This window comes from Temnothorax americanus, unplaced genomic scaffold, assembly GCF_048541705.1.
Source record: "Temnothorax americanus isolate GAGA-0224 unplaced genomic scaffold, ASM4854170v1 Scaffold23, whole genome shotgun sequence".
Taxonomy (NCBI): Eukaryota; Metazoa; Arthropoda; class Insecta; order Hymenoptera; family Formicidae; genus Temnothorax; species Temnothorax americanus.
In genome coordinates, this window is record NW_027509371.1 from 2,783,117 (window position 1) to 2,800,690 (window position 17,574).

The following is a 17,574-nucleotide window of genomic DNA, read 5'->3' on the forward strand; positions in this document are numbered from 1 at the left end:
GCACAGGGCCGAGGGGGAAAATATTTTTATTAAAAAGGGCGCGTGGAGCGGGAAGGGAGAGAAGGGGGAAGGAGAAAGATCATGGCGGTCCCCGGCGAGGCCGCATTAAGCCATATTTCCGTACCTGCGATCGACGCACGCGAACTGAACATTAATTGCATTATCTCGTATGAAGGGATTTTAAGAGATGCAATCTCGTGACAGAACGAAAGAAGCTATTCAGGATGTTTAGATTGTATCCTATTTATTTAATTGCTGGACAGTTTCTATTGAAAAAGAATTGCTAAATTTTTCGAGGAAGACGATTCGTACACGAGAAAGAAGGTTTAACAGTCGTAGAAGATAAATCTGATCAATTAATGATCTTTTCGCAAGTAAGAAGTAGGGGCATATAGAAAAACTTAAGCAGTAAACAAATTAACAAATAGCTATATCTTAAGTTTTCGAGCATACACACAGAAAAAAAAGAAGTGTTATATCAAGACTTGTATACCTGTATATAAGCAAGAATCTATAGTCTTCTTATAAGAATTTCAACTTTTTTTCTTAATTATGTAATTTAGCGCAATTTATATACCATCTCAAGATTATAGATTCTTGCTTCTCGATTTAACACTTTCTTTTTTTCTGTGTATTTGACTTATGATTGGTCAATTTACTTACCGCTCAAGTTTTTCCATATGCCAAGGCCTTTACTTTAATTTAAAATGACTTTTGCTGTCCAAATCAATCATCTACTCTTGTACTGCGCATATTTTTATATATAATTTCTGATGCTATATCGTAACCCGGGAGAGCTTACTGATGCGTCCCGGGACCTGATAACGCCTGTTGCCGAGTTTATTTGCGTGTTTAAGGCAAACACGAAACAAACAAAGTACGTTCGCCAAGGTCGGGTGGACCATGTCAATGCATGGTCACCGCGAAAAGCGCGCACGATGCGTGCACGGGCACGGCAGAGGAACCGACGACGTCACTGACCGTGGATGCACGCGAGACTCGCGACAATTTCGCGCGTGACGTCGCGTTTCGGCCCTTCAGCTTCGAGAAGAAGCCTTGAATCCGGTTCTCGAAACCTTGCGATTGTATCCCCGCGATCGCACGAACGAATATTCCGACATAAAACGAAGAAGTTCCCGCGTCGAGTCCTCTAAAAGAGCTCGTTTCTCTAACTCTAAACTAGACTTTATCGTGTATCGATTGTAAATGAGTATTAAATTACCGTTATTGTTATTATTATTAGCTTCAGAAATTGATCTTTACGAAACGAGAGGAGATGCCAGGGATAAACGTTCGCGGAAATGCGTTTAGTTTTTATGTCGCTGACGCGTAATTTTTATTACGCATGCAAATGACTTCGACGAATCGAATTATTTAGTTAATTTACGCATCGTGTGCAGTTCCCGATAGGATCAAAGAGCGCGTCGGCCACGACGGTGCGGGTTGATTTATGGACAAAAACCGAACCCGATAAAGACGCGAGTGAGACGGCGCGAAGCGAAATAGAGAGAAGAAAGATATTGGTGATGTAAACCACGCAAAGTATACTTTATGCACAAATATACAAATGCGGGCAAAAACCTGCTGACTCTGCGCTTTAATAATTCGTGCGGAGTGCATATATGAAGGAAAAGGCACGGAGAAGTTTTATGTCCCGAAGTTTCGCCCGAGAGAAAGATTTCAGTCGCCGAGGAACTAGAGAGACCCCTCTGCGTGTGTGTGTACGCATGTATTTATAATATATGCGTGTATGTGTGACTTCGGCGGACCTTGCAATAAAAACTTAGGCGACCGCGACGTACTTTTACGCGACGTAACGTATAACTCCGGTACGGTTTTACATATATTAATTCGAGCGTCCTTATTGAATTACGGCATTGCTGTTTAACGAGTGTCTCTGACCGGGTATTTGAACATTTTTCCCGAAATTTTCGGCCATTTGGGAAGCGCCTTTCCCTCGAACGAGAAGCTAACGCGACGGTTCGTCGTCGTTCACGATTGCAGTTTTTCAGATGAAAATGCTTAATAAGAAACTCATTGTCTACCACGTAATTACGCTGTGTTACCGACCGTTTGTGAACCTCGGAGTCTGCGGAACACTTTAACAGAGAGCAGTATAGTTCGCGAGACGAGCTCGAAGCGGATATCAGACAGAGAACGGCATTGAGCTCTCCACGTGAATATATTAGCTTCATTCGCTTTGACTACATTAACATAAATCTTCCTAGTCTTTATTTTGCTTCCTCTTTACTTCTCAGCGGAAAAATAAAACTCTAAAGAAAGAAAAGTTAAATTATTTCAGTTCAATTCTTTAAATAAATTCTATACAGAAGAGAAAAATATTCTTGATTTGAAAATATATTTAGTTTTAACGTGGAAATCTTGAAAAAAAGTATATTGCGTTAAACGAAGGAAACTTATTGCTTGAATGAAGTTATTATATAATGTATAGTTCTCCTCTCTCAAGAAAACTTCATGTAACCAAGAAAATAATGTTGAAATAAAAAGTTGAAATTTTTATAAGAAGATTATATAGTGATCTTGCTCATATACGAAACAATCTATATCTTCTTATAAGAATTTCAACTCTTTATTTCAACATTTTTTTTCTTGGTTAAACTATGTAATGACTTTATTCAAGCAAGTTTTCTTCGTTTAACGTAATACAATTTCATTTTAAGATTTCCATGTTGAAACTGAAGATATTTTCAAATCAAGAATATTCATTTTTCATGTCTATCATCAAATTTTTATTTGCACTGTAAAGGGTCCTCTTCTAGAATCTCGATCCAAATGAGCCGATGTCTTTTTCAATGAAATCTCATTTCATTATCTTTATTTCTCGATATGAGGTTTCTCGGAGATTTATGTACCTTAGCGTGAAAATTCCAAAGGAAATAATTAAATTGCAATCATCTACGTCAAACTCAAATCGAACACCGTCATTTTCTTGCTATAGGTATAGAGACTCGCTTTGTGGGAATTTTAATGGGACTGATAGCGTCGTTCCTTCTTCCTACGTAAAACGCCGACTCGGAACTTCCATCATATGTAGGATGTTCTGGACGTCACAACATGGATTTCTTAGTTACGCACCTACGCGCTTCTCTCTCTCTTCGCGTCATCGGTTTCTCGCTCTTTCATCTTTCATTTCGCCAGACGCGCGTACGCTTACCTCTTCTCCTCCGCCGCCGAGTGTAGGAAGAGGTTGCGCATTCTGCGTCAAGCGTATATTTATAGCCTAGTCCTAGTCCCGAGGCCCGTGACTTTATCAATCGTCATAACGACATATATATTATCGGTACGTGATAGTAAAACTTCCCGAAATCACATTCTAAACGCAAAACCGATACGATTGTCAAATTCAAAATTACAATTTGTACGACGTCACGGCATGTCTCTGTATCTGATTTTTGGTACGGTAACCCGGGTTTAGTAAAAATGCCCGGGCCGGCTAAAGTAAAATAAAGAAGTCACCCACACGCGAAAGTCGAATTCACTTCCGAACGATGAATCCGTCCGTTCGAATTTGGATCGTGTAAATAACTCTTGCTTTAAAGTTTAAAAGAGTCTTGCAAGCTTCGAATCCAAAGCTTGTTCAGAGACAGAGAAAGAGAGACGATGACGCGAATCACGCAGTTCGAATCTACATATCTATGCACTATTAATAGCATCAAATTGCATTTAGATAACAATCTATGTAAACGTCGATCTTATTTTTTCCTCTAATTAACAGAAAAACTGCTCTCTCAACATGGGTTTTCACGCAACCCAAGCAATTTTTAGATATTTGTTATTTTTATCCGGGAGTTCTCTGTAGCTAACAGAACTTGCCTCTTTATCTTTTCCTGTCAGTTCGACGCAATGAAAGAAACGAAAAATTAATTTCAGACCGTCGAGTCTAAACAACCGTTTATAATAATATCGCAATAATAACACTGGTCGACGTGTCAGCTGCGGATTGGATTTCTCGAGTCGTTTCCTGTAGATTTTTGGCCGCTGAATCCGAATCTGTCATTAAAACTTTTCTATCGCTCTTAAATTTAAAAAACAAACTTGAATTGGATGAAAATTGTGAGTGTGGTGTACTTTGAATTCATGTCTGATTTTCCTCAGGCCCTCAGCCAACGGCTGGTGAGGCGTAAGCGCATCCCACCACAAAAGAACGTTAATTGTAGCTCGCGATGGATGATTGCGGATTAATTATGGGTTTGCTTAGCTTAAAGTATATTGTCTAACCTTCATTTTAAGATTTTTTTTTAATTTTTTGACATATTGGATTCATCATCTATACTTGGTCAAAAATGGCTAAAAACACCTTTTTTGCACATTTGACCTCAATTTTTTCAAAAACCAGATGCGATGGAAAAGTTTTACTGACAGATTCTGATTCAGCGGCCAAAAATTTATACGGGAAACGACTCAAGAAACCCAATCCGCGTCTCACACGTCGACCAGTGTAATGTGTAATGACTCTTTGAAGAATGAATCGGAACGTTAGACGTGTGAGTTGTTTCAACGTTTGCATCCCACCGACCGAAAATAGAGACACGGTCTAAATTTTATGCTTTGTCGCAATACCTTGCGAGGCCCACGCAGCCCAGCCTTCGTTTGCGCTCCGTTTGTTGCACCCCGCTGCGTCTTGTATGTATACATAAAGCCTGCAGACCATGCGGAATAGACACACCCCGAGGAGGGAGAAGGCCTGATCGATCGAGTAGAATCTTCGAAGAAGCGCCAATAGGATTTCTCGCGATCGTTGAAATATTAATAAGTTCACTGGAGGCTTGAACCGGCAAATGACGTGGCGATGCGCCGGCCGCGATTACGTCGCTTTCAAGAAATTTCGTCGACGTGGTTTCCTAATAAGATAGACTGGGTATCTACTGGATAACTTGTAGTTTATTTTCTTCTTATCAAAAGCGGACTAAAAATAGAGCTCGCGCAAAGAATACTTTGTCTTCTTAGATAGAGTGAAACGGTTGCACATCTCGCTCTATGGAAGCGCATAAAAATTCCTAAAATTTTTTGGCTGCGTATTTACATTGTTCTTACAATCACGGTAATGGTGTAATCGTGTAATGCAATAACGTTGTTATAATGCTTGAGTGCTCGGGTTATCTAAAAGAATATGTGTACGTTGCGTCAGATGTTCGAATTGATAAGGCTAGATTTTTTTTCGAGAGGAGGCCGGTATCGATTCGGCGAAGACCGTATAATTTTGTCGAATGTTAATGAGACGTCCCTTCGGGCGTACCTCGTTATTTTTCATTGAAAAAGCTTTTAATGAATGCGCCAACGCGCACGTGTATGACTCATGTAAGTCACACGTGACACTTTCTGCAAACATTGACGTATTTATATTTTGTATGCCATGTGAGAATCTACGTAATTATAGCGCAAGTAGATTAGTTTACGATTTACCGGGGGCATAATTTACGACATACGGCGAACTTATTTATGAGCGCTGCGCAATAGAGCAGTGGGAGATAAAATTAGTGAAGCTTCCCTAGGGAGATGACTTCGACTAAACTCCGATTGACCTAATCGGACCGATTGATTCAACCAACAGAATTGCTTACAGTGCATTTTCTAACTATACTTCGCTGTCCCTGATCTAATCTATTTCTCAGAGAAGAAGTTTTTAATCTATCTTTTGGGTCAAAAATTAACACAATTCTGTAATCAATAAATTACATGCTAACAAATTATCGCATTGCTCGGCGGGAAGTGAATAGCGGATCAAGCTAATTGGGGAATTTATATGTCACCGCGTAATAAGGGATAGGTCTTTCCGAGAACGGCGGGTTACGCGATTATTTAGCGAATCGACCAGATCGAACAAATATCTGTCCCAGGGGATCGATAACGCCCCCTCCGTGAAATACTTTTGGTATACATCACGTTCGAACGTACGTATATACGAGCTTAGCCATCGGCACGTTCGTCGGAGTGCGTGCATCATGTTCTTACCTCTCTCTCTCGCGCTCTCTTCTTCGATAAAGGCACCAGCGGATCGAGGTGTCCGGCCAGTCAGTTCTCGGACGTCGATCGTTAAAGCTGCGTGCCGCGTCGATCTTGCCGATCGCCAGGCACCAGGCACGCTGTCGATCTCCGATCGTCGAAAGGATCTCCCACCGCTTAAAGTAAAAATTCAAAGTAATTTTTCGCGGAAGATGCTCGCGAGTAACGCAAGGAAATCAGTTGGATAAGTAAACGATCTCGCGGAAGGCTTGATATAATATCAAGACTTTTAATGTGGATAATCACGTTTCGACTGAGAAAAACGACGACTCGGTGAAGATCGGGCGATTGAGCACGTGTGTGTATGTGTGTGACTGTGCGTTCGTGGGTCCTTAATAATCAATCAACCGCTGTACACGGTGTTCGATAATTCACGAGAGAAAGAAAGAATCGATCGCGCACGTGGGTGCCGCGGCGACAACGAGGATCTACGAATTTCCGACAGTCTCACGTAAGTTCGCCTTCTCGGTGCGCGCGCGGAGACGATCAATTTCGAAGATTCGGCCTAACGGTCGAATAGGAGAGGAAATAATATAGACTGAGTTAATGAGCGGAAATCGCCGCGGGACTACAATAAAGTTCGTTCTCGAGTGACGAAGTATAGCGGGAGTTGCAGGTCAATGACCATTCGTCATCGGTTGCCTATCTTCTCCGATACGGCACTCCTCCTAATTCTCGAAAGTGACGTTTCCGTCGCGCCGACGAGATTGCTTTAATTAAATTGCTTAATCCGGCTCGGACTCCGAAATAGCTGCGTATATTAGCGAAAAGATCTCCTTTCTTTAAAAGTCTCGATATCTTAAGCCTAGGCTCGCGCCGGGCGATGTTACCTCACGACGAAATCTAACCGACGTCCTAACCGTATGATAAAATCTTCATCGCCGTAGGTGTTTCGGATCGCAGGACCCGGCAGGAATTTCCGGATGACTTAATGCTCACACCGACATCGAGTGTGATCGATGGCACGTGCACTCGTGCGAAGAAACCGCTGAAAAAGGTCGGTGCGTCGTCGGTGAGAGTGCGAGATAACGAAATGTATGGGTGATCGTTGGAGAATCAACCGATAACGCATTGCTAGTCTCGATTCCATAATTCTCGAGAGCTTCGGATTTATCCGTCTGACTAACTGAAGGCTCAACTAAAGCCGGCGGATACAAGAGAGGAAGAGAGAGAAAGAAAGAGAGAGAGAGAGATAAAGAGAGAAAGGTGACTGAAATCTTCAATTAAAACCGGCATCGATCAAGCAAATAACGCCGGCGTTGCACGGAAGACTTATCGGCGAGTGTAACCAGGGTGTGACAAGATAAATGTGCAAGATCTAATGTGATATCGAGCTGTGACGAAAGAGGAGCGAAAGCGCCTGTCTCGCCTAAATGTCGCCGAGACAAGTGTCGCATAGCGTAATCGTAGCGTCGGTACATCCGGACCAAGGCCGAATCACCATTTCCGTTCGCAAAGTACGATAATTGAAAAATTCAAAGTTCGATTATGCTCAATGCGAAGTGCTTTGACGCGCATTAATTCAGAGATAGACGCAGTATAAATCTCGAGCTCGACGCTCAACATTGACTCGATAGACTTTGATAAGGTGCAAACTCATTCAGGATGCGACTCATTCACGTTTGCGTCTTTTTCGTGTCTTTATTGACGCCAATTGCATGCACGAGTGACGTGGTACCCACTATATATCCTATCCTATTGGTAAGTGCACCTTCGACCTTCGACGTTTATGACATACCAGATTTAGGTTTTATATTTATTTGCCTGAGCTTCACGTATTTCGCATCTCTCTCTCTCTCTCTCTCTCTCTTTCTTTCTTTCTCCCTCTCCCTCTCTTTCTCTCTCTCTCGCTGAATTATATTTAGATCGAGTAGTCACTATTGATACCAATTTCTTGATATTGTCCAGATAACTTCGGTTGTAAAAGCTCTACGCAGATATCTGATCTTTACGAGATTGCATAGGAAATCGAGAAGCTGAGAAAAACAAAGTGTAGTTTCTAAAAGAAGATATTCATTCGAAACGCGTCTCGATGCATATCGGCAACTCCTGTATGCAAATTAATATAAACAGTACAAATTCTTCGAAAACCTGCGATCAGTTTATCAATTTACAGATTGCTATATTAGGTACTGTTGTTTACTCAACGATCTATGTTTATTTATATTATACATATATAGAGACTGTTTCATAGAAGTTCCGAAGTTGCGAAAAAAAATTCAAATTTTCTTTGCCCTTTGTCTTCGAATAATGTCAAGTCAATTTCCATAATGACAAGTTCACAACGCCAACAACGCTAACGTTTTCTGCCATCATTTACGTCATTATCCTCTTATTTACGCTTGCGACGCGTCTCGAATGCTTGCATTTTCTCCGAATTTTGGAACGTCGAGACAACGACAACGTCGTTGCTACAACATCGGCAATCGCAAAATACTTTCAATATGTTCGTTTCAGCAAAATGAGACCGTAGTGCCGGAGGAACACAAGAGTCTGCCATTGGCGGGGAAATGTTGCCCCATAGGCGAGGTCCTTGCAAAAGATAGGAACAAGAATACCGTTTGCGCCTCCTCGAACGACACGGTGTATTTTTCACCTTTCTTCAGCAACTTTAATCGCACCGGCGCGCTGGTGCCCGGCGACGAATATAAGACATTCGTCGCTATCGTGGGAAATCCCTGCAGTCTAAAGTACGTATAATGTGGAATACGAGGAGGATCTGTGAAGATTTGAATGATCGAATCTGTCGAGAGAGAGCCACGTGTTAACAAACCATCTTACCGAAGGTCGTCCGTTACATAATATATAAAATGCGTAGACCTCGTACTGTCGATATCTTTATCAATAGATCGGAATGCCGTGGTTGGTCACATTTTACGATAAGACTCTGTTTTCGCGTTGTGGCCCATCGACTTAAATACTAGTCGACTCAAATATCAATTTATCAATTGCAATCTATTGTATCGATTGTAAAATTTGGAAAATCCAACCAAAAACCAATCGCGCGAAATATAAACCTACTAAGGCCTTACGTAATCGCAAGTTAAGTATCTATATCTTGAAAATTGTAAGATGAACTTATTTATAACACTTTCTTTGAAAAAAGTATAATTGATATTATGAATTGATAACTGCACTCTCGATATTACATTTCTCGGGTACTTATGATATATCGAACAAGCAATTGTGTATCTTATTGAAAGTAATTTACAAGTTTGGATTCCACGCGCGCGCACTTATTGCCGGCAGATAACGTATCGTTAATAATTTTTTCCTTTTCCAATGAAAAAAAAATTATATCGTATCGTGATAATCGGCGGAGATGAAATCATAAAGGGACGTTTAATCGCAGCGGATGTGTAAAACAGCGATAGATGACAGTGACATCGCCGCGTTATTGTTCATGAATTATTGATAAAGGGTACTCACACATAGATAGAGTACGAACGGATAAAACGTAACAGCGTGTGAATTATGCTTGTATAAACAATGAAGATACAACGCGTGAATCCAGACGGATTTATAAAAACGTCAGGTTGTCCGAAACTTGAGAGGCTTTATTCCTCGCCAGAAAATGTATAAGAGATTTCAAGATGGAATCTTCAAATGTATAAAATAACAAGAAATTGCAGAATAAAAGGTAGTACGTAGCTGAATAAAGAGATATCTGTGTACATATAAAAAAATATTGCTTTTACTTTTCTTTAAAAATCGGCACAACTTTTCCGGACAACCATGTATAATTTTTAATCAGGTTTCGTTGTAGATAACGTTATTTTTATATTGAATAATTGGCAAAATAAAATTTGTTATATTCTTGTAACGTGGTTCAATGGATCGATTCGAGTGATGATATTCAGGAGCGACATTCAATCGTGAATTGTGATAAATAACGCTTTATTCCGTTCTCTTCCTCCGTAAAAAATATTATCGCGATTTCCGTAGCAATTAGACAGAAATTATTTCCTCGTGCACAAGCAAAACTCGTTTCTCATGAGCGATTGATTACAGAAACGCGCGTTTCTCGGAAAGATATCTCCTGTCGCGGTGTGTGTATCCTGGTGCGGGTATTCAAAGTAAATTAAAACTTCATTTACTTCTCGAATACTCGACTCTCAAGCACCTTTCTCAAGCCCGACGATCCGACGTTTGCACATACGAGCGCGCACGTATTTGACGAAGCGGTTTTCAGGTACATGCTACATCCGGAGGAAAGCGAGGATGAGTATTACTTATTGATGAATGGTTCCATCTTCGCGCCGCGAATCGATCACGTACCGATTATGCTGATGCCCGGCAAAGATTACTGTATGGAGGTCGTGCCCGAGCTGGGACTTAGGGCATTCGTTTGTTTTCAAGGTTCGTACGGAAGGAACTAAATGTAAGATCAGAAAATCCTCCCGAACTTTTCCTAACTGTGTTTATCTGTATCTCTGTTTTTCCATATGAAGACATTCGATCTTCATTGATAATCCTCCTGAATCCTTCTGTGGGATTTCAACTTAAAAAAATAATAACGTATCATTTTTATGTAACAGATCCACATATCACCAAACAAAAATCGACAGTTACTTGATATTTAATTTCTTTTGAGTCTCCTCGTCCTTAAGTCTTTAATGGAACGCAACGATTTTGCAGACATCGCCGTCCCTACCACGGATGCGCGAGTCATCATTTACGCCTGCGGGCTCCTAATCTCAGTTCCTTTTTTGATACTCACCATCGCGGCATACGCGATAACGCCGAGGTTGAGGGACATCCATGGGAAAGCCCTTTGCCACTATTGCGGCTGCTTGGCACTGGCCTTCACTACTTTGGCCATTACGCAACTGACAAGCGAGCAATTAGCACCTCAAGCCTGCGTTAGCATGGGTAAGATAATTAATTATCAACAAAAAAAATATTGTAAGTGTGACACCGTTAAATAAAAGTACGTAAGTATACATTTTTAGAAAATTATGATTTTTGATTAGTAGAAAAATCTCTCTCTTTTTAATTACGCTGCTGCTTGAACGTTTAATCGAATTTAATATTTAAATCAAATTTATTACAAGAAGATTGTTACAAAAATTTGAAGATAATAAAAAGTTGTAATTAATAATTTTTAAATGGTAGCCTATAATTTGAGGGTTGGACTTTGAACTGTCACTTAATTTTACCGAGCGGTATAATTTCGGCGGCGTCGTGTAACGCGGCAGGTTCGCTTTAGGAAGTATGACGACACACGTGAATGACAGGCAGATTGATTGAGAGACCGCGGTCGGTGTCGTTTTCAGCATTCGTCATCCAATTCTCTTTCGTGGCCTGCTTCTTCTGGCTGAACGTGATATGCATCGAAACGTGGTCGTTGGTACGCCATCACGTGAAGCAGTGCGCGCAGCGGAGAATCCAGCCTAAAATGCTGTTTTTCTACTACTCGATATGGGCCTGGGGCTGCCCAGCGGTCCTCATTCTCGTCTCGATGGCAATGGATCTCAGTCCTACAATACCCATGACCTACGTCAAGCCCGCTTTCGGTAGCGAGAGCTGCTGGTTCAAGTGTGAGTCTCGATCCATTTACAGAACTCGTAACACTGTTAAATAAGGATGAAATTTAAATCAATACCTTGAGTTAAATAACATATTTTGTTATTTTTAACCATCACGCGTGTCAAAATTTATTATTTCAACATAAAACAGTACTATTTTAACTCCATTGGGGGGTTTAGTTAAATTAAATTAAAGATATATTGAATGAAAAATTGTTGTAATTCGAGCCTTCCGTCTTTCCGCTTTGCTGAACAATTTGCTTCGCCAATATCGGGTATTAATTATTATCGCTCTTTCTGCAGCCGACGCGGAAGCCATGCCGTACTTCTACGTGCCGGTCGGTCTCCTTTTGTTGACGAACACGGTCCTCTTCGTAATCACTGCCATCAGGATCAGCCGCTACCAGCAAGAGCTCGCGCTGAGACGGCTGGCGAGGAACCAGCATATCGATCGGCACGATCAAAGGCTCTTTCGCAGACTCAAGCGAACCTTCATCGTTTGCCTTGTCCTCTTCTTTCTGATGGGTCTCAACTGGATGATGGAATTAATCTCCTGGTGGGTCGGCGGCGATCCCTTCGACTGGACGGCGTTCGATTTGGTAAACGCGCTTCAAGGTGTCCTCATCTTCGGTCTGTTCGTCCTGAGGAGGCCCATCAGGGACTTCGTTTGGCATCGAATACAGAAAATACGGGGGATAGACACCACGGAACTGGACGTCGGGAGCATGGACCTGGCGTTACTGCCTGTGATAAACGGCGATATCCCAGAGAGATCGTTTAATCATTCTTAGAAAAGTTCTCAGAAAGAAAGAGAGTGATCTCTTTCTGAACGTATAAGAGGACGATACATTTAACGCAGGCGGTTTGGCCGATAGTACGTGATATCGGCTGTAAACCTGAAGCAATCGATAAACCGATAGACCGGTGGATGGAAGGAGCCGGGATCTCATGACGACGATAAAAAGTTATTTTAACTTCGCTATGTGCAACGGCGAAATAGAGCGGCCTTCTCGATGACGCTCGATGAAGAGACACGAAATATATATTATTCGTGCAATTTCGTTGCAAACCCACTCGAGTTAGCACGGAATTAGCCCGCGAGATCCGACGCGCGGAACTTTCGCCCGAAGGAGATTATTTATATTTAATTGAATCGCAATCGTGCGTTATATAAGTAATAGTTCTAGTCCTCTTTTTTTTTGCAATATTATCTGCAATCGTAAATATCAATCCGCGCGGCGCATGTTTTATTTCGAGTATAATGCATTCACAGGGATACGTATACAACACGACGCCGCGCGCGTTGAATCGCAGTTCAATCGTGACGTTATGTGAAAATAAATTCTTTTCTGCAAGGTAACGTGTTACACAACGCATTATTCGTCCGCCTCCGCGAAATATATAGCGCACGCTGTGTCGCATTGTGTTTCTGCGCTAATTATACAACCGTTGGGGAAACGGGTAACTGCTAGACCTCACTCAAGGATCTCAAGTGATAAGAACGCAATCGCGGCATAATTATAAATGTGAGAACCGGCCGTAATCGTAAATCGATGTTTATCGAGAGTGCTACTTGTTAGTACTAATTATGCATCGTAAGTCGAGATGTTGCGATAGTTGTACTGCTTAAATTCACGCCGCAAATCGATGTTCGCGTCAATAATGTACCATTTATACCTTTGTATTTACGCGTCGTGCTTACTGTTGAACAATACAGCAACATTGTTGGTTAAAGCCTTCATTTCATTCAAGTATAACGCGTTATGTTAATACATTGCACAGTTACGTCCAAACAAAGCGCAGGATATTGAATAGGCTACGTCAAAACACGTTCATACACAACTGTAAGTTCGCCACAACACATCAACATCGCGTATTATATACTGGATTTGATGAAAAACAGGTTTTACACATATTGTTGTTGCATCGTGTTGTTATGTTCTGTATGTAGTTAGCACATATTATTTATTGTCGTGGTAGATATTAATTTATTGAATATATCATGCATAATATATATAGAACGACGAGGCACAAAAATGAATCGAGACGAATAAAAAATATTAATATCCTTTATTCTTGCGTTTCCTTTTTAAAACCATAGTGTACATTTGTTCGTTTACTTTTTTTTCGACAGCGCGCTATATATATACATATAACAAACAATATAATCTTTATAGTACAAGCGTACTTTGCCAGAATCCAAATTAGCTGCGAAAAATTATACTACAAAAATAGTCATGATATATAACGTGAGCGCACTCGCATAATCCATTAACGCTCGAGAGGCAGGAAAAAATAATTTTATACCTATCCTATTCTCTAATAACAGCGGGCGTCAATGAATCGAGGAAGATCTCGCGTGTAGAAAAACGTGCACTCACCGTAAGCTCTAAAGCGGACGTTAAATACACCGCTGCGCACTCTAAGCGGCAGCCTGAGAGTGCGAAAACCAGGTACCAAAAGTAACATTTAAATCCTACGTGCAAAGCATCGTTTTTCGTATGTGATGCTTCTAATTTATAAACTTATCACACCATACCAAAAGCACCCTCCGATTAAAGGCCATATTTCTTGATTCATTTAACTTCCCAAGTCACAACTTAGAGTAGTGAACCTATTTCACCCTTAAAATATTTAAGAATTCCCAGAAGATTGTGGTAATAAGACCACAAAAAATCAAGTAAAAAAAATATTTTCATTAATCTAGAAAATTGACCAAAGTTTGATATTTAATCTCTCGGTAAAACGATTACCGATCACAAGCGCAAGCTATTTTTTAAGTAAATTGATTGTTCGCTATAAAATTTATGTAGCTAAAACACACTGTTCGATTGATCTGCGAGGGCCCGAAAATTCCGGACTCACACCCAAAATCTCCATGAGATCTCCTCGTTGAGCTACATACACCAAGCAATACATTTCCGACAGACGAAGTGCCGAGTCATTGTATGATATTTGTTCCGTATTCGCGTGAGGTTCGTCAGAAACTGATGTTGGTTTACCTACATATTAAATAATTATTAGGAACATCAGGAACGAATGTAATGGAACGAGAAACTTACCGCGGCTAACGTATTCGTAAATGATGTAATCATCTAAACTGGAAAATTCGTTAGGAAAGAGACCTATCCAGTCTCCGTTGCTTGGAATGAAATCTCTCTGCAGTTTGTAAGATATAAAATTTTCCTCCACGGTACAGTCTTGAAATTCCACAAAGTGGTTTTCTACATTAGGTCTGACCTAAAAGAAAAAAATTTGTCATTCACATGTAGCTCGATAAAAAGGGGTGACGTACTACAAGACTGTATTTTTACCACGATATTGAACTCTCCAGTTACAGGTTTGTGATCGGAAACGCTATAATTGGGATGGCTCTTGTAAGTAAGCTGCTCGGTGTGAATTTCTATGTCGTCGTATATATCTGCCGCATTTACTTTGTATAAAATCCTGTCGGTCCAAGACGGTCTACGCCTGCGTGGCAAATTAATTACATAACATATTAAAACGCTAGTTCCATTAAAAAGAATGTAAATATATATCACATACGTAAATGTATATCTGAAATTTATAATTACTATACTTTCAGATTTATATAAATTTACTTGAGATCAAATTCCTGGGACTCAAACTCGTATTTATAAGTAGGCGGGAACGTGATGCTACTTTCATTAAGTTCGGCGAAGGCTTGTTGCTCTTTCATCACCATTCTCAACTGATCTCTTTCGAGAAGTTCCTTCAATTGCTTCTTCTTCACCAGTAAGTCTATATCGGCGGCGGTTAACTCCTCTCCATTAAGTCGAAAGTTCAAGTCACCGATCCAAAATATATAGCTAGTAAGAAGCGTATATTACATAACATTTACTGAGAACGTTAATTCTATTTGAATGATATGTAATGCCTATTTCAGCATAAAAATATCCATACTCGTGATATAATATTCTCGATGTAAACGGAGCGGTAAAAGTATGATCTGTCACGATGGTATTATAATCCGCTATTCTATCGGCTAGCAAGTGGTCATGAGGAGTCAAATGCGTGTTCACCACGCAAATGCTGACTCCGTAGGCATTCATTCTTACGCTCACCGCACCCTTGTTTCCCTGAAGACAAGTAACACGTTGTTAGTAGAACAGCAATTGCCGTTGTCACATTGCTTTCTTACCCACATGCCACCGAAACCCGTTTTGGTATACTGAGCTTCTATCAATCTTAAATGCGTCAAGTGCTTCCTCAGACAGAAAGCATTCAGAACAAGACCCTGCAACCGTTGCGAACGTATTTTCACGTAATCATACTTCTTCAGCACATCTCTGCAAACATGTCAGCATTTAATTTTCATCTCCTAAATGAATATATATATATATATCGAATAATTACATATGTATGATACAAGTTGTATCGTCCTAAGAGACTTACCTAAAGGCTTTAGTCCACGGATCCTCGAATAGTATATAGTCTAACACTATATTTTGCGGTTGGGATTTAACTTCCTGCAAACTAAAAGCACACACGCTTTATCATTAAATCTGACACACGCAGAGAAACGTTTTAAACGTACCCGATGAAATATAAATCTGGCCATAGCTTTGACTCGTCGCAGGCTGCAATGCCCAGAAGCTGCTGAAGGTCCTGTCTGGGATCCGGGAACCTCGTAGCCACATTGTACGTGACGAAGTAAATTCTATGCGGCGTGAAGAGAAACGCGTCAAGACACAGTATACATTCTCTGCGAGATATAACCTATATAGATCCGGTTACTTCTTTTCGATTTACCTGAGCCGTTCCACCGGACACGCCATTTCAGGGGCGCTCGACGACACAAGGAGGGGGGGGGCAAGGGGATCCTACGAGGAATTTACGTAAATCGCGTAGCTAAGGGAAACGGATTCACATTGATTCACATCGCGATGACTCCGCACAACGCTGGACAGCTCGGCAGGTTAGGAACTCGCGCGCATCGCGCGTTCCCGTTCCTCTCCGATTCCTCGTACTTTCACCTTTCACCCGCGGCTATGTCGGCCGCGATGTTACCGTCGCACCGCCAGCGAGACTCATCGCATTCGCTGCCGCGTGCAACATCTGGTCACGCGATTCCGTACGACGTATATACGCATCGTCTACGGAGCCATACTGTTGGTGTTGACAATAGGTCTGTTTTCTGTTGCTGCACTGCTGAACTAGTGCACACTGGTGCAATAAGTTAGAATGGAACAGGTATATTTTGTTTTACTTTAACTCACTGCACCAGTGTGCACTAGTTCAGCAGTGCAGCAACAGAAAACAGACCAATAGACAAGATGACAAGTGACAAGTGCGGAGGGAAGACAGCTCCCCTCCCCCACCCTCCTCTTCTCTTCTCCTGCTACGTGACCATCCCCGCCATGATCGTCGTTCCATGTGACTGTGAAAGTGTGACATATCTGTCATTACGCGCGTGCTTTTTTTGAGATGATTATCCTGAAGGCAAGGAAAATAAAGGTGTCTTCTGCTTCTTCTTTAGGCAATATGACATTCTAGTTCTATAACTTTTTAACTCTTTTTACTCTTTCTTCTTTAAACTAATAATAAACTCTAATATCTCTATTTCTTATACTATTTACTAACATAGATTCCCACACAGCACACTTTATCTGAAGGGACGTCCTCCAGACATCATTTTGGGATATCTCAATAACCGCAGGACATTCCAAAATGGTCTCAGATATATAGGTGCGGATATCGAGCAGACGCACAAGTGTCCGGCTATTAATTATAGTATCGGTGCAGACATCTTAGACGACGTCCACAGGATATCTGAGGCAGACCGAAAAATGTCGCAATAAGATATTAAAATTATATAGTACTCGCGCGATATTATATGGATATTATATATACAATGAGTCGGAAATTATGGTTTAACCAGAAGGGGATAATTGTACAATCATAGACAAAAATATTAATTGTTCCTCTTTTAATTGTGATAAATTTCGGAATGCATTTCGTCTCGCGTTAAATCTGTCATGGGTACTTTACCAGACAGGAT

General features: G+C 41.0%; 3 protein-coding genes across 4 annotated transcripts in view; 1 reads left to right on the forward strand and 2 right to left on the reverse strand.

Moving 5' to 3' along the window:
* Trp1 (translocation protein 1) overlaps positions 1 to 17,574 on the reverse strand; it is a 66,698-nt gene that overhangs the window by 20,966 nt on the left and 28,158 nt on the right. The gene's annotated exons all lie outside the window — the stretch shown is intronic.
* On the forward strand, positions 5,982 to 13,756 carry LOC143898383 (G-protein coupled receptor Mth2). 2 transcript variants are annotated; one of them, XM_077407825.1, is made up of 7 exons: positions 5,982 to 6,475; positions 6,834 to 7,725; positions 8,482 to 8,714; positions 10,217 to 10,383; positions 10,663 to 10,896; positions 11,301 to 11,564; positions 11,856 to 13,756. In XM_077407825.1, exons 2-7 carry the CDS (start codon positions 7,630 to 7,632, stop codon positions 12,341 to 12,343), a joined length of 1,482 nt encoding a protein of 493 aa, XP_077263951.1. In that variant the 5' UTR covers positions 5,982 to 6,475; positions 6,834 to 7,629; the 3' UTR covers positions 12,344 to 13,756. The 2 variants fall into 2 exon arrangements, with proteins under 2 accessions (XP_077263951.1, XP_077263950.1); XM_077407824.1 differs by having other exon boundaries at positions 6,912 to 7,725.
* LOC143898388 (inositol polyphosphate 5-phosphatase K) lies at positions 13,604 to 16,677 on the reverse strand. Its single transcript, XM_077407834.1, has 9 exons — positions 16,326 to 16,677; positions 16,111 to 16,233; positions 15,969 to 16,049; positions 15,715 to 15,862; positions 15,477 to 15,652; positions 15,155 to 15,382; positions 14,867 to 15,023; positions 14,615 to 14,792; positions 13,604 to 14,554 (listed from the first exon to the last, which is right to left on the reverse strand). Exons 1-9 carry the CDS (start codon positions 16,349 to 16,351, stop codon positions 14,358 to 14,360), a joined length of 1,314 nt encoding a protein of 437 aa, XP_077263960.1. The 5' UTR covers positions 16,352 to 16,677; the 3' UTR covers positions 13,604 to 14,357.